Source organism: Nelusetta ayraudi, unplaced genomic scaffold, assembly GCF_046127955.1.
Source record: "Nelusetta ayraudi isolate G7.1 ecotype Tasmania unplaced genomic scaffold, CSIRO-AGI_Nayr_v1 ptg000060l, whole genome shotgun sequence".
In the NCBI taxonomy this organism is placed as follows: domain Eukaryota; kingdom Metazoa; phylum Chordata; class Actinopteri; order Tetraodontiformes; family Monacanthidae; genus Nelusetta; species Nelusetta ayraudi.
The window spans coordinates 1848649-1874967 of NW_027466110.1; the positions used below are offsets into that span (position 1 = coordinate 1848649).

Below are 26319 nucleotides of genomic sequence, written 5' to 3' on the forward strand. Positions count from 1 at the left end.
ATCACACGTAGATTCATGTGCACACAGACATATGCATATTTGATAATCTGCATTGACAGAAAAGCATGGGGCAGAGAAAAGAAGGTCCAGTGGTGAACATTAGAGGGCGCTATTTGCAAATCCATCTCGCCCTCTTGCGTCTCACCGCTCGCTGGAGATTCATATTCGTAATGTAAAAACGTCCACCGTCATCATTTTTACACCCCGTCTGGAAATATTCACATTTCAACAGGGGCCAGTGCGTTGGCAAAGTAAACACATGAGGCGGAAAAAAATACAATGTGTTTCTACATATATTACAGTGAACCTGCACCACCACCTCCTCCAACCCCGCTTCCCTCCCGCGCCCCAGATTTCAGCAAGATTTGGTACAATCTCCATACTTCCCCGCAGGGCTCATCTGTCCACTCGCACATAACAAAACACGCCACAATTCACATTCCTCCCGTCACGTGTTGTTCCTGCAGACAGCAGCTTCTAGTCGTAGATGGCAGAGAGGAGGAGGAGGAGGAGGAGGAAGAGAGAAAAAAATCCTTCAAAGGTTGGTTGTCTCGGGGGATGAGACGGCAAATAAGACATGACAGCACATTAGCTTGCAAATAAATCTTTTCAGCTTGGTCCAAAGGGGAGGGAGGGGGTGGAGGTGGTAGTGGGCGGGGGAGAGTGCGAGGGCATTGTGGATTTGTCTCCAGCTCTGATCTGCATCTTAGACATCTGGAGACTGAGGGACCAAGAGGGAAGCGGCGGAATCTGAGCGAATTCCCTGCGGAGACAATGGCGGGGACGGCGCTTAAATGACTCGACTTGGCGACCTTTCGCGGTGACCTTTCACCAGAGGAGAAGGGCCGGGAGGCGGGGCCGCCTCGCCGCCTTTCCGCCGTTAACTACGTCTCCCCGCGTTGCCGCCGTTCCCTCTTCCGAGCTCTCGCTTCCCCTGGAATCTTTGAAGCAAATCGTTTCCTTCCTTTAATTGCCCCCGGAGCGCAAAACACACACACACACACACACACGGCCGAGAGGTTGAAGGCGGCGGTGGCGGCGGCGGCGCTACATTGACTCCGTAGGAAGAGAAGAAAAAAAAAAAAAACCTTTGATGCGTTTTTCCTCTGAAACGTCTCGTTGAAAATCATCAATCCCCCCCCCCCTCGACAGCACTGCCGTTGGAAATCACCTCTCGCGGCTTGAAGCAGTCAGGAAAATATCTAAATATACGATTGACGCTGACGTTCCAATTAATTCCACAAAGCTGTTTTTTTTTGCCATTTCCAGTCTGGTAAAAGAAGAGTCTGAAGAGTCACAGGCAGGCGGTGTGTGGGAATTCCACTGCACTGCCTTTTAGAAAAACAACCGTCGGCGTCCAAACCGGCCAGTCGGACGCGTCCGTGAGTGGGCGGATCCGCCGCCTTTTCATATATATATTTATTTTTTTCAATCCTCCGACAAACTCGTGTGCGTTGTTTGGCAGATGGGCTCAGTTGGCACAGGAAGTTCAGACTTCGGTGGCGGAGGGGGAAGAGAGAGTTCTGGAAGCGCGCTCGCTCGGCTGGCTGGACGCGTGCCTTCAGATGCGAACGGGCGGCCCACTGGGTGCCGTCAGGGGCACTTGGGAGCCGCAGTCGTAGTCGAGTTCGCCCATGCGGGTGCGACTTATCATCCGGTTGTGGGAGTAAGCTCGTCTGTCTGTGTGCCTGTCCCGGAAGCTCCTGATGTAGCTCTGTAGGGGCAGACAGACGAGGGCAAGACGACAGATTAGCAAAAAAAAAAACCACACTCGATTAAGGAAAGGAGGAGGTGTTGTTTTTTTTTCTTTTTTTTGCATTTTGAGAGACGTTTGTCCATCCATCCATCATGAGAGGATCATTGCAGCTTCAACAGCCTGAGTGTGCTGCCCAAGTGACCTGAGAGTCACTGCACGGCTCAGGAGCTCACCTAGTCCTTTCTCTAACTTCATATTAATGTTATTTTTGATTGATTATCTGACAAGATGATTTCAGGAGGTCAGTATTCCCACCTAAAACGGTTGAAACATGATTAACTGAAAGCATGATGACCTCACATGAAATTCTTACAGCAAACTGTGCTAATTGAGCCCAGTTTTATTCTGAAGGTGACACAGGCATTACTTCATTTTAAATACATGTACAAAATAAAAAAATGATGCATTTTATGACTAAAATGCAAACACAGACTGTCACTGAAATGGTCATGAAAAAAGATCTATCTACCTATCTACAGTATCTACCTATCTATCTATCTATCTATCTATCTATCTATCTATATATCTATCTATATATCTGTTCAGTGCTGTGGTTTAGTTGAAATAACACTAGCACTATATTCTAAGGCCTAAATGTTAAAAGAATTTAAAGGTACTTAAAAGCAGTGGTGTTGAAATGGGGGAAATATACAAAGCATTGCTGTGAAAATGAATCAACAACGAAAATAGATTGAAAGCAATATCGGACGGCTATTAATAACCCAGAGAATATTTCTTTAAAGTCCACACAGCAACGCAGTGTGTGCGCGTCAGATATTATATTTTGGGTTGTTTGGTTTTTTTTTTCTTTTGAGAAGCTTTTTTTCCCTCCAAATCATTCATTAAAATGTACTTGATGTTCTTGAACTGCAGATCCTCTAGCTTATTTATCCGTCTGAGGTGTCTGTGGCGTCTCACCGGCGACAGCACGTCTCCGTCGTAGCGCCTCTTGGGGTTGGACTTGCGGTGGTAGCCCGGTTCGGTCTGGGGAGGGGGCACCTTGGGCACCTGGGAGCTCTGCGCCTGGTGATGGGGGTGGGAGGCCGACGGGTGGTGGTACTGCTGGTGGTGGGGGTGGTGGTGGAGGTGGGCGCTGGCCTTCTGCTTCTGGACGCTCTTGGGGTTCGGCCGCTGCTTCTTCTTCTTCTTGTTCTCCTTCTCCTTCTTCAGCCGCTCCTCCCGCTGCCGGATGCGCATGAGCTGGACCCTCCGCTGCTGCCGACTCAGGATCACTGGAGACGAGAAGACAGGCGAGGGAAAAGTTCATGGCTGGGAGTGAAAAGGCAGGAGCTCTCCTTTGAAAAGGATTGTAAATTCTGATGGACTAAGTTAATTGACTCACAAAGGGTTCTAAAATTTGATAGAGGGGCCGGACCAGGAGCAGATAGATGGAGTGTGATATAAATATATTGTGGGATGTGTATTAATGTCAACTGAAAATGAACAAAAATGTTACAACAAAATACCTGTGTTTGAAGGCCCACAGTGTTTCGCTCTTTATTGAAATGACTCTTAATACACTGAAAAAATATCAATGAAATACAGCTATTTCATGACTTAGTTACTATTAATATAATTTCTCCAGGTTTGGCAGGCCGGATTAAAAAGCTTAAAGGGCCGCATATGGCCCCCGGGCCGCAGTTTGCCAGTGCTTGGTATAGCAACTATTGATACCATGGTGGATATCAGTATCAGATCGATAGTCGCATCTGCACTGTCTACACGTAATGGAAGGTAGTTTTTGTTGCGTTGCCGATATTATTAGGTTTACATTGTGTTACATTGTTTCTTTTTGGTTATTTTGCACTAGCGACTTTTTCCTTAACAATTGTGTGGACCAAACATAAAATTAAAAACATGTTTATTTAATAATATCTTTGTCCTTTGTCCTGTATTTTACCATGATCATAATCAATCTGTTATGTCAACAGAAGACACAAATCACAAAATGATTCAATGACCATGACATTCCAACTAAAAGGTATCAGCAATACTATCCCTGTATTTACTTGGTATCGGATCAATACCAAAACCCCCAGGATTGCCCACCATTAACGTCCATGACTTCACTCCCCATGTCCACCCAGCAGACTGACTGTTTGCTGCACTCGCACTGAGCTGCCCGGACTAACGACATACTGTTTGTGGGTGAGTGTGTTTGTGTTGCTCTCACACCGAGCGCCAGCAGGGTAGGCCTCAAATCCACTCGGTCCCTTTAAGGCCCGTGCGATTACGTCTAAATGTCCCTAATTTCACACAATGCGGGAGTCAGTGGTCCTTCTGATCTTCATCACGACGGGGTGGAAATGTTGCCATGTTACACAAACCTGCTGGATTTTTCTGACAAGATGACTTTTTTTTTTTTTTAACCACGGACACAATCACACCTGCAGTGTGCGCGCGCGCGCGCGCGCGCGTGTGTGTGTGTGTGTGTGTGTGTGTGTGTGTGTGTGTGTGTGTGTGTGTGTGTGTGTGTGTCTGTTTTGTCGTTGTTTCTTTGCCTGCTCACAGCTAACAAGGCACCATCTGCCAGGAAAACTGCTTAATGACACCCCCTTTTCTTCAGCACAGCTCACCCCACCTCAGGCTTTTCTGGTAAAATGCCACTCTGCCTGTCTAACTCCCTCCGTGTGTGTGTGTGTGTGTGTGTGTGTGTGTGTGTGTGTGTGTGTATAGTTCTCATATTTCCACCCTTGTGGGGACAGCATTGGTCAGACCTTGGCTGCGAGGACATGAATGGAATATTGGCTCTGCACAATAAACAGAGAGGTATGCGGCCCCCTGATGTGGAGTAGAATAGAATATAAGAATGCTAATTCCTAATAGCTCAGCCTCAGCATGACTGTCACATCATCAAAAATAAAACACGAAATTTTTATCCTGTGAAAATTGCCAGTTATTGTGATGTGTGGTGACGCTATTGGACTGAGACTTTACTTGCCTTTGTTGCAACTTGCGACCATCTATTTCACACCAGCTATATTCTTTGCACTCAGGTGGGTAGTTACAAAGACATTTAACGAAAATCCATTTAGGTTTAATGTGTCATAAAATTCCCCCCTGTACTCTGCCTCCACGCCCCTCTGCATTTTCAAAAATCTGATCCCTCTCCACATGCAGTTGCAGAGTTTATTTACTTATTTATTTATTTCATTTTAAAATAGCACTGAAACGATTGCTCTGATCTGTTTGCCCACAACCCTTTGACTGGGAGCCACGGCTTCTGGGCGTTTAATCCCATTATTTGAGGCCATGTGTGACGTCTTTTTAAGAGGAGACTCGCCTCTCACAGGCAGCGAAGATCAAACATGGGACTGCACTGACTGTTGAATTTCCTCTCTTCTGTCTTACGTCTTTGTATAACTGACTACGTGCCAGCGCATTTCTGTCAGTTTGCCTCTCTCTGTTTATGAGACTTCGCTGTTGCCTCTGATGTTGACGTTTTCATCAAAAAACAAAGAAAATAATATCAAAAATGCACAACCCTTTCAGCAGATTCCGTTGTGGAAACACTTCCAAGGGCTTGTTTTCCTAGTGCGTATGGCTGTGAATAAAGCTGTGCATTTAATATCATCAGCATAGATTAGCCAGTCTTCATAAAATGGCACAGACTCACACTGACCTTTGTGAGATCAATAGTGAAACAAGGCTCATCATTATTCTGTGTGCTCGACGAGCTTGAAGTGGCTTTTCGCCTGGAGGTTACAACGCTTCTTTCAATTGGACAAATTTAATCTGCCTGTAATTAAACGTCATGTTACAAAGCGGCTGATAAAACTTAACAGTCCTTTTTTTGTGTGTGTGTGTTTCAATGGCATTAATGTTGTCTCAGCTGATAGTGTGAAGACCATTTCGGCTTTTTGCTTATAGTCTATCGCTGTAAGAGAAGAGTGCTGCATATTGAGGGTGTAAAGCGAAGCATGCAAGAGGTCTGATCCAGTCTGCTGCAGCCTGAAGCTGGCGGCTGTGGCCTACATAAGACCGGACACAGTGAGCCAAGAGCCACCTCGCTTGAATCACCCATTTCTCAAAATACCCATCAGGCATTTCCAGGTTCCAGGTCGAAGTAGAGGCCTCTTCATTTTGGCAGCAGTTGAGTGCGCATTAATATTAATTCTTAATGTTTGTTATTTTTTTTCGTGAATTCATCTGTGTTTAATTAAACTGCATGAAAATCAAGATGAATCTGATAATCGAGTTCTGGTTCTTTGTCTTGATGCCTTTGACGCGAACCTCTTCCTCACACCAGAAAAAAAGATAAACTCTTTCAGATTCTCTTTCTTTTTGCTTGACCTCCAAAACAAAGTGAAAACCTCACAGTTTCCCCAGCAAGTCTTCAGAAGCCCCACAGCGTTTTTCCCCTGCGAGATGTTAAGACAGAGAAAAAGAAAACCAGCCAGTGAGCTTCTACCTGCTGTTTCCCTTTGACCGCTCCAGAATTTATGATCTTTTTGGATAAACAGACCACTGAGTGAAGCGGTCCTTCATTTTTACTGTTCTTTACTCGGCTTTCTGCTCCTATCATCAGAATGAAAACGTCTCGCGTGAAACGTTCACATGAAGGACGAGTCCCTGGATTCAACTGCAATCTTGAAATCCGCTCCTGTCCTCTGTAAGAATGCATCAGCCTGGCGTTGTATTTGCTTCCATATTTTGGTGTAATTTTAGGAAGTTACTCACTGGAGCGCTTGGCATAATCAGATATGTTAATAAAATGTATTTATAATTTATGAGACATTGCAGCGTAACTTTTCATTCTGCTTCTGTGCTATTCAGTGTGTGTGTGTGTGTGTGTGTGTGTGTGTGTGTGTGTGTGTGTGTGTGTGTGTGCGCGCGTATGCTGCTTACCCTCTGTGTGAGAGAATCCCTCCGCTGTCACTTTCCACTGAATCAGGACTCCGAGCAGGGCGAGAACAGGCCACACTCCCAGTATGACCCAAGTAAACCAGCACACCGGCTTCTTTGGTGCCACCTTCAAAGACATCACAACATTGGTTTATTTTTTTTTTCCTTCTGTAATTTTTTTTCTAGGTATTTTCTTTGCACAAAACACTTGAAAAAAAAAAAAGCTAATGGGTTAATATTTGTTGTATGTTGGTTAAATGGCAAGCATGTGTAACAAGCAGCAGGTGTGCATTATGTAGCATCAATGTAAAACTCATCACAAATATTTCAAGAAAATGAATTTGTCCAGATCTTCATTAAGGCCTGGCTCATGCTCATCATATAAAAACTAGTTTTAGCTGCAGAGTAGTTTCACCCTCTGCCCTCCATGTACAGAGTGAGTTGTGTTGTCCGCAGCTCCAGCTGTCAGTATGAAGGCTCAGTGTCAACGAATGTCGAATGCAGATGAGTTTGTGTGAAAAGCTGCTTTTTATTCAGTCCTCAGCAAACAAGTCAAGATCTTGCATGCGCGTTTAAAAGTCGATGAACGCTGAGAAGTGAATTCACGTCAAATCCAACCTAGGATGGACTGTGACAAATTGAATGAGTGCCTGCATCAATTATTGGCGAGCTGTGTGACGCGAAAGAAAAACAACGGGGAATAATCTGCAAGAGGGCGCCGCGGTTATAGATGGCAGAGCACAGCACTGGCGCCCGACTTTGGACTGACTCCGCGCCGCCGTGGTTGTGGGAGCAACAACTTTCATCCCTGCTTGGTATTCCGATGGTGCAGATGGCCCAGAGCCTTCTGCTAACACGGTATGTAATGGCTTTTTGTCCACCCTCCTTATACTTTATACATTTTAAGGTCGTCAATAAAGGGCAGAAAGGTTCTGAGTGCTTTCACACACAAACCGAGAGATTCCCAGGCTGATGGAAAAGCATTTTTCCATGCACAGAGGAAGTCGCTGTCAAAACACAACATGCGGCAGCGTTTGGCTTTAAGGCTGCAACCGAATGGGACAAAGCAGTGCCAAACACGAGTTCAGCGGAGAACAATTTTTCAAATATTTACCCCACTTTATCTGCCTCCAGAAGAGCTGAAGTTTTTCGTGAATTGAACCACTTTTATTCGTCTTGCATTGGCATGATGCTCAACCTTGTCTTCATAGTTATTTCATTTGAGTTATTGAACCTAAGTAGACAGCTCAGACTCTGTTTGAATTCATTCATTTCTCAATAAAATGTGAAGCAGAATGTTTGAGCAATTAAAGAGCTTTTGGCCCATCTGAATGTTGTACAATTGCTGAAAAAAAAAAGAAAGTCTGTAAAGTCCGCAAACTGTTAGCCCAAGGTGAAGCGTCTATCAAGGCGATGCACCCTCTCTAAAGCAATAGATAGAACACATTTTCATCAGCATACCTCTCTGCCTGTCCCTCACTTCTATATAATCACACCATCAGACTCTGGCAGGCAGAGCAACGGTAAAATCGAAACTTATATCACTCTTATATCACTCTTTCAACGTACAGAAGACGAACGAGCGTGAAAGAAATTGTCACGCCCTTATTTTGTGGAAATGGACAAAATCAAAGCAGGAAGTGATCCTTTACCTTTAGCCTCTCATAGATGTAGTGGACCAGTGCAAAGAGCTCAATGAAGTAATCCACAGTGACGGTGATGATGGCTGAGCCGAAGGTGGCGGTGGAGAAGGTGACGAAGCAGCGCTGCCACTGGAGAGTCAGCACGGCAAACAAGGTGCCAGAGCCCAGCAGGATACCCAGGGGCACCCACACCGTTTTGGGGTGGTAGAACTCCTCCATAGCCTGATGAGAATAAAAGATTTACTTCAATGGAGGGAAAATACCAGAAATGATCTGAATCATCTGCAGGAATTTTCTTAAAATTCATCGGCGAATCTCTATTTCGCACTGCTGCGTCTACACCGCTATAGGAAGTCACGAAGAAATACGCGTCCCCTTACCACCAGCGAAGCCACGCCCACCAGCAGGCCGAGCAGCAGGCCCACCATGAAGAGGCCCACGCTGCGGACCAGCATGGTCACCAGGCCGCACAGGGTGCCGATACCCAGGCCGATGCCCACCGAGGCCTCCACGCTCAGCTGGGTGTCCATCACCCGCTCCTTGTAGCACAGCATGAAGATGACCACGGAGCCGAACATCAGGCCCGTCAGGAAGAGCACCGCCTTGAAGCATCGGTAACCTGCAGGGGGAAACGCGACGGGTGAGCGTCATGCTGTTTGTTTATGGAGCACTTTCATCTGCATCCTCAGCTGTTTTGTACAGGAGCCGCACACATTATAGCAACTGCCTAGCAGGCGCTCATCCCTTATTACAAGTGACATTGAAATCTTACAGTTGCATACATATTGCATATATATTACATATATGTATATTTATATATAGTTACCAGTTAGTTCATTGTCTAAAAAAAAGTACTATTTTCTGCTGTTTGTTTGACAAGTCATGTGCAGTCAGTCAATGCGAGCTGTTATGGGGGAGGACTCATTATGAGGGTACAGAGTCAGCCAACTTCCTGTTGCCACCTCCGCGTCCCCACAGACACGGAAGGGCACGCGGCTGATTGGAAGCGGATGGGAAGAGCAGATAGACTGCGGCTATGCACCTTTGCAAGGGGAAAAAAAAAGCGGCTCTGAAATATGATAATCATCGCATTACAAAAGGTCAGCCACATTCATTAGTCAACAGGACGGCTGAATGGAACAGCTGCTCTCCTGCTTTGTTTTGATTTTTTTTTCTTTTCTCCCTCTCTCTCCCTCTCTCTCTCTCTCTCTCTCTCTCTAACACACTTTTCCTTACATTTGTGAATACTCGATTGAATCTCCAACATGCTGCAGTATTAATAGAATGTTTTTGTGATGCTCCTTGTTTGTCAATTTGGAGTCCTTTCTCTTTCTTTCTTTCTTTCTTTGTTGCTTTCCTGCGCAGCTCCTTCCTCCTCTCTCTCTCTCTCTCTCTTCGACTGGACCATGTCTCGAGGGGAACCAGCATCAGATTGTTATCTTTGTCTAATCAGGCATTGCGCAGCTGAGCCAAACAATACTCTTCCCCTCGTCCAACCCGCCGCCTCGACCCTTCCCTCGTGACTCTACCTCATTTATGTTGCGCTTTCTTATCTGCCTCCCTCCACCTCCGCCCTCCCTACCAGGCCCTTACACAGTGCTATTTCGCCGCAGCCTCCCCCTGTAACACGGCGTTGCATTGAGTGCGACTCTAACCGCTGCATCTTTTCTTCAGAGTGTCTCAACATGTGACTGGTCAGCTGGTCTTCACTCATTCGCGGCATCGCTCTTTAATTTTGCCCTCCGGGTCAGACGAACGAGTCCCATCTCTCCCGCTCCTCCACTTTTCCCCTTCGGTCCACCCTCGTTGCCCTCCGCCTCTCCTGAATCAGCGGCGACTGCTTTCTAACCCTCCATTGTTCCTTTTCCCTTCCAACTCCCTCTTTTGTTCCCTGATGCCTCCCTTATTCTCTTTAAGCCATCAAACCCTCCATCCCATCTGTTCACTCTGGCGTTTCCAGCTCCCGTCTCCCTCGCGCCCGCTGCTACCTCCCCCCCGCCCCCCGTTTTATTCCCTGCCTCCCCCTCTTTGTTTCACCCATCTTGTTCTCATAACATCACTCATCATCATCTCGCTCTCTCTCTTCACAAATGCGTGTTTTTCTGGGTCAAATTAGTGACAGCTAACCTTTTCCCCCTACGACGCCAGGGCTGAACCTGGTTCTACCTGCGTCAGTCAGCGGGGAGGATCGTTTCCCCCTGCTGACCAGCAGCGGGACTGTCTTCTTCTTTCAGTTATTCAAACGTGAGAAATCCCGACAAGACGCAGAGCTGCGGTCAAAGCGGAGAGGGCTGAGATGCGGTTCGGAACGTTGTGTTTTTTTTTTTTGGACACCAGCCAAATGCCCATAAACTCAAGTCAAGTCAATTAGGCGCAACATATTGATACGATGTTAATCTTTTGGAAGCATGTATGTTTTTCTAAAACAATTTAATAACCTTGGCTCCCTAAAGGTTTGCCAGTTGAGGCGCCAACAAAAAACAAAAACAAAAAAAAAAAAGCATCAACATGCAGCACTTTGAAGAGTGAAGCCAAAGCTGATTAGCACAATCGACTCCTCATCTTTCATTTTCTTCCAGCGGCTCCGTTGAATCATTCTGAATATTTGCCATCTTGCCAACATTTCTTCCCCTCCTTTTTCGTTGCAGGGCTGCAGCTCTGGTCGGCTTCGCCCACTGCCAACTTTGCAGAATAAAGTTGTCAGGCAGCCTATTTGTAATGCAGGGAGTGACGCCGCTGATGCTTTAGCGGGACATATATACAGTGAATGTTAATGCCGCTCGCCATGCTTCAGCAACTGCCTGCCTGTCTATTTGAATGCTGGCCACACATGCATCAATATTCATTCAAAAACAGCATGGTTGGTTTCCCAAAATTATTACAGTGTATGTTTTTATTTGCATGACAAGTTTGCATTTATATGACATAAAACTGCCTCGTTTTCTTTTCAAATTGACATGTTTTCCCCCGTGCTTGGCGGTCTTGAAAATCTTACGGTGCATTTAATTTTATATGAAAAAGCCCTATCAGCAGTGTCCAAAATGTATATGTTATTAAAGACAGTGGCTGACTACTGACTGACTGCATGGTGTGGCCATTTTATTCATAAGAACACCTTGGAAACTGTTCTTGGATATATTTTTAATCGAGTGCCTGGATGTGGAAAAAACTGTGTGAAAATGTTTTTGACTAATTAAAAGCAAATCAAGGCAGTGGCAATTCTTTCATACACTGCTGGTCAAGTCCACACATTCATTTACTCTCCTTTGCAAAAGCGGAATCAAAAGATAAATCACATTCAATGTCTTTGGCAACCTTTCACTGCAAATAAACATGATTTCAAAGAGTTGCAGCAAGAAGAAAGGCAGTGAACAATGGCACAGACGCGCCGCTAAAGCAAAGCAGTAAAATTGAAAGTAATTATGCGGTAATACATGGCTACCACTGCGGGTCTGCGTATAGACATTGGCTAATCTTACTCTGCACAAGAGGAAATCAAATGTTTAATCTCTCAATTTCTGAGAGAACGGGACAAGTCCATAATGTGAGAGGCTTGTAACCGTTTCGTCGGATCACTTTCTCTCTCCAATTATTTATCGATTCCCCATTCTGCAATGACTTTACATTCAAACTCATTAAAGCTGAGCCTCCAACACTCCTGGTGGTGCAGTCTGACAAAGCGAGGCGGCGGGAGCGTCATTCCACCTTGAGTCGGGGGCCGAACAAAAAGAAAAGAGAGCGCGGAGCGAGCGAGGCTCGGTATTTTCTGTTCTGAATAATCAACCGGGCAAACGCTGTCTCCGATCAGAGCAGAAATAAGGGCTCTGTGGCGGCTGTAGCAAGGCCGCCACTCGTTACTGCTCTTCAATCAATAATATGACACAGCGGCAGAGCGGAATGAACCTGCACTTACACTCCAAAGAAAAACATCGATATTTCAGGGCTACTTGCTTTCACCTGCACTATACCAGTAAAAACATGTCATACATCAGTATATGCACCTTATGTTTTTTTTTGTTGCTGGCAACTCTCAAGGTTATCACAAGACTTTTCCAGTCGCTGAATTATTAAAAGATGATGACGGCCAAGTATTATGTTTGTTTTCGTTGAAGACACCAATTAGCAGTTCCAGGTTGCTGGCTAGCTCAGCGTGTCTGTTAAAAACACACTGTGGTTTCAGGAGCAGACTCTTCTTAAATTAATAATATAATCCGCAGAGAATCACTCACCAAAGAAGCAGTAGATGATCCCGAAGAGGCAGCACATGGAGCAAACGACCGAGGGCACGATCTCGTATCGCCTCTCGATCTCCTGGTCGCACCGCAGCACCTCCTCGCCCAGGCCCAGGAGCTGGCTGGTGGACGTCATGGTGACCCAAGGTTCGGGGGGGGGGGGACGATCAGGAGGGCGGAAAGGTGGGAGCGACTTTGCGAATGGAGGACTGGATCAGCGGCTCTCGGCCATTCAAACGGGTCTATCTACAAAGAGGTGGTCGAGAGAGAGGGAGCACAATGGGGAAGAGAGAGAGAGAGAGAGGGAGAGAGAGGGAGAGAGAGAGGGAGAGAGAAGAAAACATGGAGGGGAAAGTTATTATAGATTTCTTATTGCAAGTGCTGACCTAGCGGCAAGCAGGCGTTGCAGTACGGAAAAGGGAAACATACATCACCACTCTGACAATTACAGCTGCAGATGAGACAACTGCATAATTGATGCATTTTCATCCACTTCCATGCTATGTAAAGAGCGCGCCAAGCAGTCTGAAAGTAGCGGAGACGTAGACTTTCCACTCAGGCAAACAAAAAACGCATCACACCCAAGCGCTCAACCCAGACTCAGGAGCGTCACTGAGACTCCAAATCCGAAACCGTGAAACACCTTTGTCTTTCTTGACCTTTACTGGACCTGCTGTTGCTCAAATTCTCCACTCCCAGGCTGACATTCCGACACTTAATCCACTGCTCTCGTGCCGTCGAGCTGCAAAACTAACAGGTCATTACAATGGTACAAAGTTATTGACCGTGGCTAGAGTTACACATGTTGTGAAACCATCCTGAGGATCAGTAACATCGAGAGTCTTTGCCTAAATCGATGGAAATCCCGACTCTGAATGCGACGACACGAGCCAGAGTTGTGAGTTATGAGAGCCGAAGAGTTTGCGTGTTTCCCCAGTGGGTTCTCTCTCGGCACTCCGGCTTCTTCCCGCGGTCCAAAGACACGCGGGTTGAGTGAGATGGACGGTCAAACAGGTGTGAAAAACTGGTTTGTCTCTATCCATTGGCCCAGTGATGAACAGGTGACCTTCACTGGAAGGAATTGCAGCGAAGGCAATTTATTTGAGTGTTTACACGGAAGCTCGCGACGCATGATTAATACGACATAACTGGCGTTACAGCGCTATCGCTAATATATTTAATTAGCAAGATGCCGTATTAGCCTTTCAATCTGTAAATGTTGCCAAAGGGCTTATGCTATTAGACGCCCTGCGTTGAGTAACCGCTGATGTCACAATTCATTTTGCACAGTGTGTGCGTTCCCCGCGCAAAAGCCTCCTGCATATAATGAGGCGTTATGCAAAGCAGCGCCATTTGGATGATAAAGTCCAGTATTGACGACTCCTTTTCCTAATTGAACCCGGTGCCTCCTCTGGGTCCCCAGAACCCACAGGAAGATCATTTAGGTGTGTGTTCTCTCTGCGGACTGTCGGCGCAGAGAGTTCAATCCTGACTCCACAGGGAGGAGATTAAAATGTGCCGCCACGCTTTTGTCTGAGAGCATCAGTGCCATTAGCTAATAAAGGTGATCAAAGCAGCTTCCGTTTCACTTTTCTTTTTTTTTTTTTTTTTTACAGGGACGGAAATAAAAGCACAACATGAGAATACTGAAGCACTGGAGTATTTTTTTATTATTTTTTTTTATTAAAAAAGTAACGTAAAAGGTGGGCAGACTGTCTCTGATGCCTCTTTCTGGAGCTGTTAAAGGTGGTGAGGTGTGTTTGTGTGTGTATGTGTGTCATTTAGAAAGGGTGGTCCCCAGGAGGCACTTCTATGTCCACTGTCCTGAGCTGGCCAGATAAATGACTGTGTGTGTGTGTTTGTGTGTGTGTGTGTGTGTGTGTGTGTGTGTGTAAAGGCTTGTTTCCATCTTCTTTATCTCTCTCTCGAGAAAGCTCCCTGATGTCAGCGCCATTATACACTAACTGGCAACTTGAATGGACTTTTAACTGCATTAGCGGCTGTGTAAGCAGTCCGCCTCTCCGTCCAGTGGCAAAGGTACTGCGGGGGACTCCGGCCATTATACCGTGAAGTGAAAGCACCTGAGCAGCAGCAGCGAGGTTTTTTTTTGTCTGCTTTTCACTCCTGACATGAATGCAACTCAAAAACCTGCTACTGTCCTCCTGGTCTTTCAAGCCTGGATGCAATCCAGACCAATCTGACTTTACTTGTTTATTTACCTTTATAATTGTGATGCCAGTATTCATTGCAGGGCTTAGTACAATTAGCACACATCCACGTATGAACACAATCAAAAAAAAAGAGCAAAGCACAATGAAATACGCCACAGTGGGACAACATATCCAAGCACAATGACAAGCCTAACTTAAACCCTATTGAAGCATGATGACCGACTTAATTTTAGGGGGAGGGGCCATTTCAAAGTTGAGCAACCCAACAACTCAGGTTTGGAACGCAAGGACCGACTGGAGCGTACTGACGTCAGGTATTAGTCAGGTGAATTGAGGTTGAACTATGTTCATGCAGACTTGATTGTGAGGCTGATGTTGTTTGCTCACTTTAAACGTGATAAAGTGCATAATTGTCAAACTCATAAATGTTACTTCCGTTACTTCCAAAACTTGGTGACGTGCCACTTGCTGGCTCTGCAAAAACCATTAACTGAAAAGTGAATGGCAAGGCTAATGTGAAACATCTACCTGGGAAACCAAATGGCCAAATTTGCCATCAATCACGTCACAACAATAACTAAAGGCGCTGTGTAATCATGCTTATCTCAAGGAATATTTGCTGAAAGTCTCCTCAGTGTCAGTGAGACATGACGTCAGCGGCTCGCTTTAATTGCTTTTTAAACCCTTTTATCAGATTCACAGGACTCACGGGGCTGCCTGACTGCGTTTCTCTGTTCTTTCTTCTGTCATCTACATCTTTTCATATGAGATGCAATGACCTTTCAGCTACTTTTCGCCATTTTCCTTGTGCATACGGTCCATCCTGTGAGATAAGTCCTGGGTTGGCGAACAGCTAATTAGCTTTATCAGAGGGAGCTTGAACGCTTTGTACTTTCAATAGATACCTATGAGCTACAAACAGTATATTGCAAGGTTTTTGCATTTTGGTTATTTAGTGTTTCCATTAATGATTCATGGTTAAAATTCATAAAAATCCCGGGTTAAAAAAAAAGAAGGAAAAAAAAAGCAGCATTTACTTCTTTTCAATTCCTTCAGTAACATTGTTGGTGGGAGAAAAATACCAAAACACATTAGCATCAGTATTCTGTGCAGTTTGTCAGGAACCTGAAGAGCAGAGATAGGATTTTTCAGTTCAGCACTGTCAGACTGCAGAGGCGAAACGGATTGTGCAGCGTACAGCTTCGCTCCACCACGGGTGCCTGACTTGGAGGCGCTAACCAAAAAAAATAATGATGTTGAAAGTTTGTTCAAAGGATTTGTTTCCCAAAGCTGGCTGTATTTTATCATTTCCTTCTCCTTTTTCTTTTTTTTTTCATTTTTCGACGGGCCATTTCGGCGGAGGAATAAGTCCCTTCCCAGCTCCCTGGCAGCCGGGTTTGATTTTTCAGTTTAATACTGTGGGCAACATCTATCCATGTTTTTTTTTTTTTTGTTTACTTTCCTTAATTTTTTTTTTTTGCTCCATCAGAGCCGCAGTGCTGAGAAATTCTCCACTCGTTTATAATGTTCTTTTGACTCCATTCCAGTGTGTCGTATACGCCGGAGTCATTTTCAGATTGCGGTAACTGCGTTCAAAGGAGGACGTGCATTATTTTCCCTTCAACGCAAACAAACAATAAATAACGTATGAAATAGATGAAGAGTGAGGATAAAAAAAAATCCAAGTACAATTTATTACTCGTTGCAACTCGCATTTTTGGTGCGTTTTAATGGCCGGAGGTTTCATACTGTGTTGTGTTGTGACCTCTGCTCTGTGCCTCATTCACAGTGTGACTGCGTCCCCGAGTACTTGCATCACCAATACCGTCCGAAGCAAGAAAAACAACATATTATGCAACAACGTCACGTTTACTCTGTTGCCGGAACAACCGGCAGCATTTGAGTGACCCTGCAAATGAAACAGGGGACGGGGGGGGGGGGGGGGAGGGAGGCGTGGGCTCGTCGCCATGGGAGCGTGCATTTTAAGAGCCAACCCGTGATGGTTTGATTGGGGCCCCTGGCAATGGACGGCTCTGACCTTTGACCCTGTTCAGCCAGCGTCTCTTTGTCATTCACAGACGCATCTGAGAGAACCGAGAGCGGATTGTCCAAAAATAGTCTCGTTCTTGATACGTAGGATTATTATTATTATTTTTTTTAAATGAAAATCTAAGTGGAGTGAGCCACGCGTTACCATTGAAACGACCCTACGTGTGTGATCAGTGGTGCCGGTGCCTTGGAGTGAACTGGCTCATTCACTGCAGAGGGCTGATTAGATTTTTAAACCATTTGTACCGTGAATGAAGCAGTCGTAATGTCTTTATCCTCACGCCCACACATCTAGCAATCTGCACAGTTTTGCTAGCCAATAGATTTGCAGCCTCGGCATGGGGAGAGACCAGGTTTTCGCCCTGGTTGTGAAGAAAACGTATGAAACGATAAAACCAAACAAAAACACGAGAGCAAAGCTGAGGTTTCCGTCATGTTGTTGTTGGAGGACAGTGTTGTAAGATGACGTGGTTGTTGCAAGCAGAAGAACAAAGCGCGCATCAAAGCGCGCTTCCCCGGCTGTTTGTGAGATGCGCAAAAACATTTGGAGGATTTAGATTCAATCTGACTTGTATAATTGGGCTTTCTGTTGCGCTAGTGCTGGCCAATCCAGCGATGGTCTGAGAGTGTGTGTGTGCGTGCGAGTGTGTGTGTGTGTGTGTGTGTGTGTGTGTGTGTGTGTGTGTGTGTGTGTGTGTGTGTGTGTGTGTGTGTGTGTGTGTGCATGCGCTAAACAGTTTGCTTGCCATGTCCCAGCAACTTTTCAACTTGTAAAAAGTCAAAGACCTCCTTGACTTCCTGCCGCACGCCACGCCCCGCCTAGATTTCATGTTTCCAGCACACTTTAAGTTGCAAGACTCCCTCCCTCATAAAAACCAGTGGCAGAAACCCAGCCTGTGCTTTGAATGGGAACAAAATGGTTATTTTTGCTTGACAGATGCCAAGCAGCCATTCCCGGGGACTGGCTGCTTGGCATCCTAACAATGTCTTTAGATTGAAAAGTATGCACGTGAGACACATCGACAGTGAGGAGCGCCGCGCAGCACTGTGGTTCCTTTGTGGTGAGCTACGACAGTAATACTCTTAAAGGTCGCTGTTCTGGAGTCTTAAAAAAAAAGAAAAAAAAACATTATTTGCTGCGAGGTGCGCAATAGGAAATGACCCCAATCCATTTCTTTCGGGGTAAACGATTTCAGCCGCTTGGTTCCTCTGCCCTGGACTAAACTTAAGTCATAAATCTGGGCAAGTGTTACCTCAACCGCGGAGCCCTGTGACAAAGTGACCGGACTACGACGACGCGGGCGGAGGACGGATGAGGTGGCGGCGTTTCTCTCACTGCGGCGACGGCGCGGGAACCCGTTTTCTTTTTTTTTTTCTGACAAGAGTAAATCACGGGCGCAGCGCCGCTGACACAAAATCACAGTTCAGGCGACGGTTCGCTTCTGCTTCGGCCTCGCTTGCGAGCCGGCGGTCACATATCAAGAGCAGCGGCAGCGTAATAACCTTTTCTCTGCGCTTGGGAGTTTGGGCTCCTGTTTCCGCCTCTCCTCCCGATGAGCGCACGGTCTGGGGTCGCAGATCAAATCTGAACTCTGCCAACACTGCAGCGAGGCTTTTTTCCCCCCCGTCGGCTTTGCCTCGTTTCAAGCGGCGGCCTTGGAATTGTACGTGCTGTTAAAAGTCGGCTCGCAACTTCCTCCCAGTGGGGGAGAATCCTGAAGGGTCCCGAATCGTCAGTTGCTTTACAGGTTTACACTTGCATCAGTAAGTTTTTCTAGTTTTGAAATGCAATCCAAAACCTCCCCCCCAAAAATAGACAAGTCTGATCTCTAAAAAAAAAAAAATGAAAAACACAAATTTGGTAGCCAGATTTTTGCTCTGAAGTGTGCACACAACCCTGGCTGCAAGCGCTTTTCCCTCCTCAAACACGCTGCGAGCTAAACTTTCCCGACCCGCCGACGATACGGCCAAACTGCTTGCCACTGAAACAGAATGCGACGGAGGGCTTCGAAAGTGTTTGCCAGACGTGTTTGCGCATCCCTTAGGTGCGCGCGTAATGTGTGCCGGCGTTAATATTGCAGAAGCGCCACGCTGAGCGTCGGGGCGACAGAGTCCCGTCGCCAGAACGAGGGCACGGCGCTCTCTCCTGGGTGGAGCGGTTGGAAGGCAGGAGGAGAGAGAGAGAGAAGGAGGGAAGGGAGGGAGACACTGGCGGAAATGTATCTCATCACACACGAGTTTAATAAACACGGGGCGGAAATGAGGGCGGAAATCGCACACTGGCTTTCATATGCATGATTTTCTGCATAGTAAAATGTTTATTTTCCGGTTTATAAATCCGTGACTGGAGTTGCAGCAACATTTCCGGGCGATCTTATTTTCAATCTGAGAGAAGTTGTGCAGTTTTTTTTTTGTTAAAATATTCAAATCGAAAAAATTTGAACGCCTTCAGTCGTGACAAGTTTATTTCACAGGCTCTCGGTCCTCGGGAATCCCGCTCACACTGTTGAAAGCAGAGATGCTTTCCAGAAACTGTTGACATCACCGCAGATTAGAAACAGACCACAGAGCTTTTTATTTCCCCGCACTGTCCGGCTCGCGTTTCTATCCTTCACTGAAAAATTGAGCTCATCGCCTTTGCTCGAAAACGCCACGAGACGGTTGCAAGCGATGCCAGGACGAACTGGGTGACAGTTCAGTGGGCCAGTGTGACGACTAAGCCTGATTGGCTCAAGGTTAAACTTGAGGCGATGGATCCCGATAATGCCGCTAAAGCTATTAATGAGCTATCACATCCTTCCCCCTGCACGTTAGCAGGTTGCTGCTAATTTTAGGCTGCTGATTGTGGGCGGGGCTTGTCCGAGTGGCCGTCGCAGCACGACCTTCACTGTCCAACATTCGGATTGTGACAGCGAGTTCAAATGCAGGAGGTGATCTCCGTGAGCGGCTTGCGTCCGAGCGTCTACGCAGCGAGGTTCAAGGGGAACGCGAGAAAAGAATCGCAGTGATCTAATGTAGCAGTGAAACGGTGAAGGATGTGCCGTCTGTGGGAACGACTGCATTAATATCTTTTAGTATTAGGCTTGTATTTTTTTTGTCCTTTTTTTCTCTTATTCTCATTTTATTGACGGTATCTGTGTTTTTCGGTTTTTCGGTATCTAGTGTGTGAAAATCTTTTTGGTTGAAAATGCACTCTGTTTGTGCTTTAACAGCGTTTTTACGTCGCCCTCTTGAAAATCTCAATGACTCTTTCCAAAAATCCAATGTCCCAATGAGACCAGTACTTACCCTGCCTCCAGTGAGAACTGCTTTAGATTGGACTCTGCTCTGATTCAGACGCGGCTAAATCAGTACAGCCGATTGTGTGACCATGCAAAAAAAAACAAACAAAAAAAAACAACGCAGACTTGTAACAGGACGGAATAATTTCCAACACTCTATCAGATTCCGCAGTTCCTCGGGGAATTCATTAAGGGCCGTGATTCCAGATGAAGCGGCGGCGACGGCCTCGTTGCGGTTACCCTCTGCTTCCGCTCCCCCGCTGCAGTCTCTGGTTAAGAGTTTGCATGTGGTGGTGACTAACGGCGTTGCTGATGTCATGGTTACTAACAGGATGACTGTGTTTCCATCCAGTCCATCTGTCACTGGGGAGACTACTACGGTGTGTGTGTGGGTGTTGTCGGGAAAAGCAGCAAGACTTAGAGATTCCGAATCCGCTTTGGATTTCGCGCAGACCCCGACATCAAAGAAATATACTGTAGCTCCGCGTCGGGATGCTCTAAAACCGTGGTCGCCCTTTATTCCGGAGAACGACGCAGCGGCTCCAATAATCAGCGCGGAAGCGGCTGGAGAAATGTGCCGCGCCGTCGTAGCTATAGGCCCCAAATAACAGCATTTACACAGCGCTAGCCTCTCTTACATGTGGGAGGACGTCCTTGGCTTTGATAATAGGTATTAGAAAGATGTCGCCAACGACCGGCATTCAGAGCGCCCGCCGTCGCTTCCTGCCGCTGTAACAGGCGTTATTCTTCGCTTGGAAATTACCGATGACTTTTGTTTGATTTTTTTCAGGGTTTTTTTTTTTCTTTCCGTTTTTTTTCCAATCGTGAAAGCATATTACGTAATATTCATTCAGTGGATGTGACGTCTTAATGAATGGAACAGGATCAATCTTTGATAGTCCCTTGCAGGGGAAACTGCACATATAATATCATCCTTTATTGCAGGCTGCACACTCAGTAGTCTCGACACAGTGAACTTTCTTCTCTGTCACTTTAATAATAACCACTTGGATGCATTTTTTGTTTGTTTGTTTTTTCATTTGGGAAAAAAAGAACCCACCAACGTGGCTTCTTTCGATATCTGACTGCTGGACTGAAAACACAGCGACCAGCGAACAGAAACTGAGTCACGGTGTTTTGTCACTTCTACAAACACGAGATTCCATTATTTATCATTATCATCATTATATAACACGGCTAAGTACAAAATCTAGCTCTATTCGACTTTAGGAAAACACTGATTTTGCTTCATACAGAACTTGGTGAAGGAACGACATCCTTGACACCTAATGATGAAAACCATGAAATATCATTGAGCTAATTTTGCTATGGAAAGTTGCATTCAAAGAAACGGGGTTTCTTGAGGTTTCAAGGAAAAGCTTTAGCTTTTTTAGCAAAGTTCAGTCACGAAGGTAAAGCAATTTAAAGACATTGGCTCGCACCCTCTACTTCTTCACTTCCTTATCTGCATCCAGATAACCTCTTTAACGTCCCTGCGCCTCATCTTGCACACACGCCTTTGCCTTTTTTCTCCATCAATCGAAGCCAGAGGCGCCCGTTTGAAAGGAAACTACCTCGGCCTCGAGTCGGCGGGGCTGCTCGTGTCGAGCGAGTTTGTATGCGGAGAGAGTCGTTTTTTTCATGTGAGCCGTTGACTTTCCCTTCACGGCCCTTCCTCTCTCTCTTTGAGCGTGAGTCTGTTGAGGCGTCTCTGTGACCTCAGGACCTCTCGCACGCCCGCCCACGAGGCACTCACAAAGGAAAAACCGTACAAAATGAGATCCAGGGACAACTGTAGACTTTCTGCCGCTTTTTCAAAGGATCAGTCCAACTGACCAGCATCACATGCAGCCAGGTGGCGCTACCTGCTTCACTCCGCGCTGATCTCAGGTGTGTGCAAAAGATGACGCATAAGCCACCCTCTGAGTGAAGAGGGAGGTGTGTGTGTGTGTGTGTGTGTGAGTGTGTGTGTGTGTGTGTCTGCATGTCGGCGGCCTCCGCATTGATCCTCCTAAGCCTTGGTCATTGCTTGTGGCCTGAAGGTGAGGTGGCAGAGGAGTAAAGAGGCTTTCATCAGATTACCGCTCACTCGCCATCGCCCTCCATCTTTCCACTCCCCCACCCCTCCATCCTTCCAAATCATTTATCTCGCCGCTGCCTTCGACCACTTTGCCCTTTTCTCCCCCTCTTCGTGTTCTGCAGAGCATTGGGTCCCGCAGTTCCGCCCGGATCCGTTTCTCTTTCTGAGTGCCGAGAGCGTTGCACGGAAGTTTGCTGTGAATACGAAGCGTACGAACCGTCTTAGCCAAAGGGTTTCATGTTCCTGCACCTGTTGGCAGTGATGTAAAGCTGTTGACCCTCAGAGAGATGTGTCATGGTTCCCACAGAAATTTGCTGAAAGAGGCCTCCTTCGCCTGTAAATTAGTGTTAGGCTGTCTCTCTCTCTCTCTCTGTCTCTGTCTCTCTCTGTCTGTCTCTCTCTCTCTCTCTCTCTCTCTCTGTCTGTCTCTCTCTCTCTCTCTGTCTCTCTCTGTCTGTCTCTCTCTCTCTCTCTCTCTCTCTCTCTCTCTGTCTCTCTCTCTCAGATACACGCACACAGTCAAAGGGGTTCATACACAGCCAGACCAGCTGGCCTCCCAACCTCATGCCGTGCTCATTTAACAGGCTGTGCAGTGTGGCCACTATACATTTAGCACACGGAAATCGTTCCGTCCGATCGTTGGTGCGGCCGCCTGCGCAAACCGACAGCAAAAACACGTCTGACCTGCTCCGAGAGGCGGCACGTTTGCACGCACGCGTGTTTGCCCCCGTGTGCATCTGTGCATCCGCCAGTGGGAAGGGCAGCACTGGTGTGTCGTTAATGGGATTAGGATCGACTCTACCCCTTTCTCTATCCCACCTCGTTCACACTCGCTCTTTTCCGCTCCACTTCCCCAAACCGTGCGTTTTTTTCCCCCGACTCCAGACGTCTGGCTCCACTTTCCGAAAATACAATTTCCTCCCGTTTCTTCTCCTCTTTGCGTGTTTGTCATCTCAAAGCGCTTGCACACTGTTTTAATATTCATTGCCTTAACATCTGCCCCTTTCGCCCACAGTCCCTCCTCTTTTTCATTAAAGCTCCCTCCACACTGAAGTCTGTTTCAGACTCGTCTGCCAGACAAAAAGCCCCCGTGTCTTATGTTCACAGCACTTACATAACTTGCCGTCAAAGCCCTGCACGGTTTCTTCGGAGCAACACAGGCAATCGGTGGACTGCATGAATGAAACTCTGTGAGGTCGCCTTATTCAGTCGTGAGATAATAAGGGTGTTGATTAACAGCTATTTCCACAGTACAAGGGTTATTTATCAACGTGTTAAACATGTAAGTTTGCCTCTGCTTTGCGTTTTGAATTAGAAGATAAAATGACTGATTATCCCGTCTTGAAATTCAAGCTAAAAATGTTTTCTTTTTAAACTGACTGAAAAGGCAGAGCTTTAATTGGGTCTGAGGAACACCTTACTCCTTTTTTAAAAAAAACTTTTTATAAAAATCAATGTTCAAGTACGAATAATTGGTCTGAATGGCAGCACGAAAAAACATGTTTTTATTTGCTGAACAACGTAGTGCTTGTATTTAGCAATTAACAGCATAAAGCTAAAAAAAAAATAATAATCCTGTTTTCAGAAACAAAATTATTAAAACAACAACAGCAGAGGAGGTTTATATGATATAATTGCAAGAGTGAGACAGCATGCGTTGATGCCACTGCATTCTTCAATGCAACATGCAGCCAAGCACAGTCAGTAAGCGACTATGTGACAGCTTCTTTTCCATATTTTAAAATCTGTTTTGCTTTTTTTTTTTCCCTTTGAAGAATATCTCACTTTAAAAAAAAAATCAGCTCCCACTTTTGAAGATGTCCAGTGGCATCGTTGCAGGGAACTCAAAGCAAACACGGGGCTGAAAACAACAAAACGCTTGAAGAACCAGCTCCTTGTATCTCCTGCTGTTTCGCCCCTCCGTGGAACGAGAACAGCAAAAATACACTGAATTCATTCTGCAGCCCTCTGCTGATTTGCTCGTTTGCTCGCTACACACACACACACACACACACACACACACGCAGCTCTTGCACACATGGTCTCCCACACAAAAACCCCGCAAGGCATGGAGGGGTTAACAAATGTTAATTTATGTCAAATGCTTTATTTTAATTACTCTCTATTTACTGTTACCTGATTAAACTAGGAGAACACACACGCACACGTGTACATACACACAGAGCCTTTTCCCCTGTTTCAGCGCGGCGCTTCACGACGTGGCAAAGGGGGACAACAGTTGAATGTTAAACAAAAGAAGAGCAAGATGTAAAAGAAAGAGATCCAGCGAGAAGACCTGCACTCACTGCTCAGCAGGGCTCTCCGTTCACATTTACCCTGCTGTGCTCTGGCAAGCTACTGATTATGAACATGTTTCATGTGCTATTAATGTATAACAAGAGAGGGGGGTGGAGAGGGTTCCAGTGGGAGACAGGGACCCGTTCTCCATGTCTCTCCCAGTGTTGTTGTGCACGTGTATGAAGTCCCGTGGTGTCCCCAAATCCCGCTGATATCTGTCACTGCTTGACGTGCAGACAGATAAGGCGCGGATGGGATTTATTTCTTTCATCCATTTAATCAATTATTTATTTATTTATTTATTTTTGTTGAGGGTTGAGAGGGGGACTGTTAGGGGCAGGGCACGTGACTATGCGCGACAGCAAATCAATTTGTTCCCCTGTATTTACACCCTGTCCCAACCAATTATGCACGCCGGCCATCACATCCCGAGTTTATGGCCTCTTAAATCTTTAATTCACGCACACACACACACACACACACACACACACACACACACACGTACACACACAACGCCGTAACGGATCCATGTGGCCGCTGATATGATATTCTGTCCACTGAGAGGTGCCGTAACGCCCCCCCACCACCTTAAAGCGACGGTTTTTCGCAAACAATAGCGGAGGGCAATAAACAAAAGAGCCGAGGGAACGCCGCTCGCTCGCTCGCTCGCGTGAACCTCTCCGGTCCGAACGCCTCGCACCGCCGAGCGCTCGTTCCGTGGCGGAAAAAGCCGAAGAAAGGATGGTTCCCGCCGTTGGTCTTCAGCCGGTGGCACGCGCCGCATTTCCGTCGCTAGAGCCTCACTGATTCCACGGAGAAACAAAGAAAACTCGGCTCACCTCACATATTTCGACACGTTAGCCGCGTCTCTTTGGCCATGGCCGCGTCCTGAGCGAGGGAGGAAACACAAAGGCTCCTCACTTGGCTGCTGGGTCAACTTGGGGGTGTGGGGCTGGGGGGGGGGAGGCGATAGCTCCGATAAAAAAAAAAAAGAAAAAAAAAAAGGCAACTGCTAGCAACTCCAGTGAAGCCCGAAAGCTTGAAGATGTGACACTGCTCAACTCCTCTTCCCCTCCTCCTCTTCCTCCTCCACTCTTGGCTTCAGTCTTTCACTTTGCTGCCTTTCTTCTTCTTCTTCTTCTTCTTCTTCTTCTCCTCCCAGACAGACGCGCCGTTGTTCGCCACAAACCTCATGTAATATTGAAAGAGGTGGGGGGGGGGGGGGGGGGGGGGGGGAAATATGGAGCAAACGCAACAAGCTTGTCTTACGGGGTATTTTTTTCCCACCACCACCTCCTCCTCCTCTATGTCATGTTTACATCACGCTATAGCGGCTGTGTGTGTTTGTGTGTGTGTGTGTGTGTGTGTGTGTCGCGCTCTTCCTTTGTGCTCGCCGTGGACAACGGGTTAAACCATTCCCGCAGCGGGGAGAGGTGGGGGTGGATGGGATTGGGAGGCGAGCTATTCATGCGGGGACGAAAGAGCTACGGGTGACTCGTGGCCAAATGTTGTTGTCTTCGCCGTCGTCGTCTGGGAGGGTGAAGGAACGGGGGTTCGACCCGAGGAGAGCGCGAGGAACGGGGGGGTGGGGGGGGGGGGGGGATTTCTCAGGGAGGGCTTTTGTGTGATCAGAATACGATGCAAAATACGGGAGACGGTTGATGAGGGGTTGCGTTCATTCTCCCCCCCTCTTCGACATATTTTTTTTTTTTTTTAGTTAATTGAATGGTTGTTTTTGGACATCGACCCCCCCAACATCATCAACACCGTTGTGAAATCTTCAAACAGCACAACTTCCCACACAAGTAGCCTCTCTCTGTCAAAAACACCTGATCAGGCGACGGAAATAAACATGACCGTTTGCTTCATGAGGAATGAAGAAAACGCACACGCACACGCACACGCACGCACCTACCTCCTCAGCGAATTGGCTCAGCTGCTTCCTGTTTCTCCCACCCGCGCGC

The 26319-nt window shown here is 46.6% G+C and overlaps 1 protein-coding gene across 2 annotated transcripts; it reads right to left on the reverse strand.

The window, feature by feature from the left end:
• Nucleotides 1-1140: 1140 nt before the first annotated feature.
• Nucleotides 1141-25306, reverse strand: tmem198aa (transmembrane protein 198aa). 2 transcript variants are annotated; one of them, XM_076040064.1, is made up of 7 exons: nucleotides 25195-25306; nucleotides 12474-12722; nucleotides 8625-8863; nucleotides 8254-8466; nucleotides 6605-6728; nucleotides 2675-2988; nucleotides 1141-1714 (listed from the first exon to the last, which is right to left on the reverse strand). In XM_076040064.1, the coding sequence occupies exons 2-7, from the start codon at nucleotides 12610-12612 to the stop codon at nucleotides 1562-1564; spliced, it is 1182 nt and encodes a 393-aa protein (XP_075896179.1). In that variant the 5' UTR covers nucleotides 12613-12722; nucleotides 25195-25306; the 3' UTR covers nucleotides 1141-1561. The 2 variants fall into 2 exon arrangements, with proteins under 2 accessions (XP_075896179.1, XP_075896180.1); XM_076040065.1 differs by having other exon boundaries at nucleotides 12474-12718; nucleotides 25195-25291.
• Nucleotides 25307-26319: the final 1013 nt, after the last annotated feature.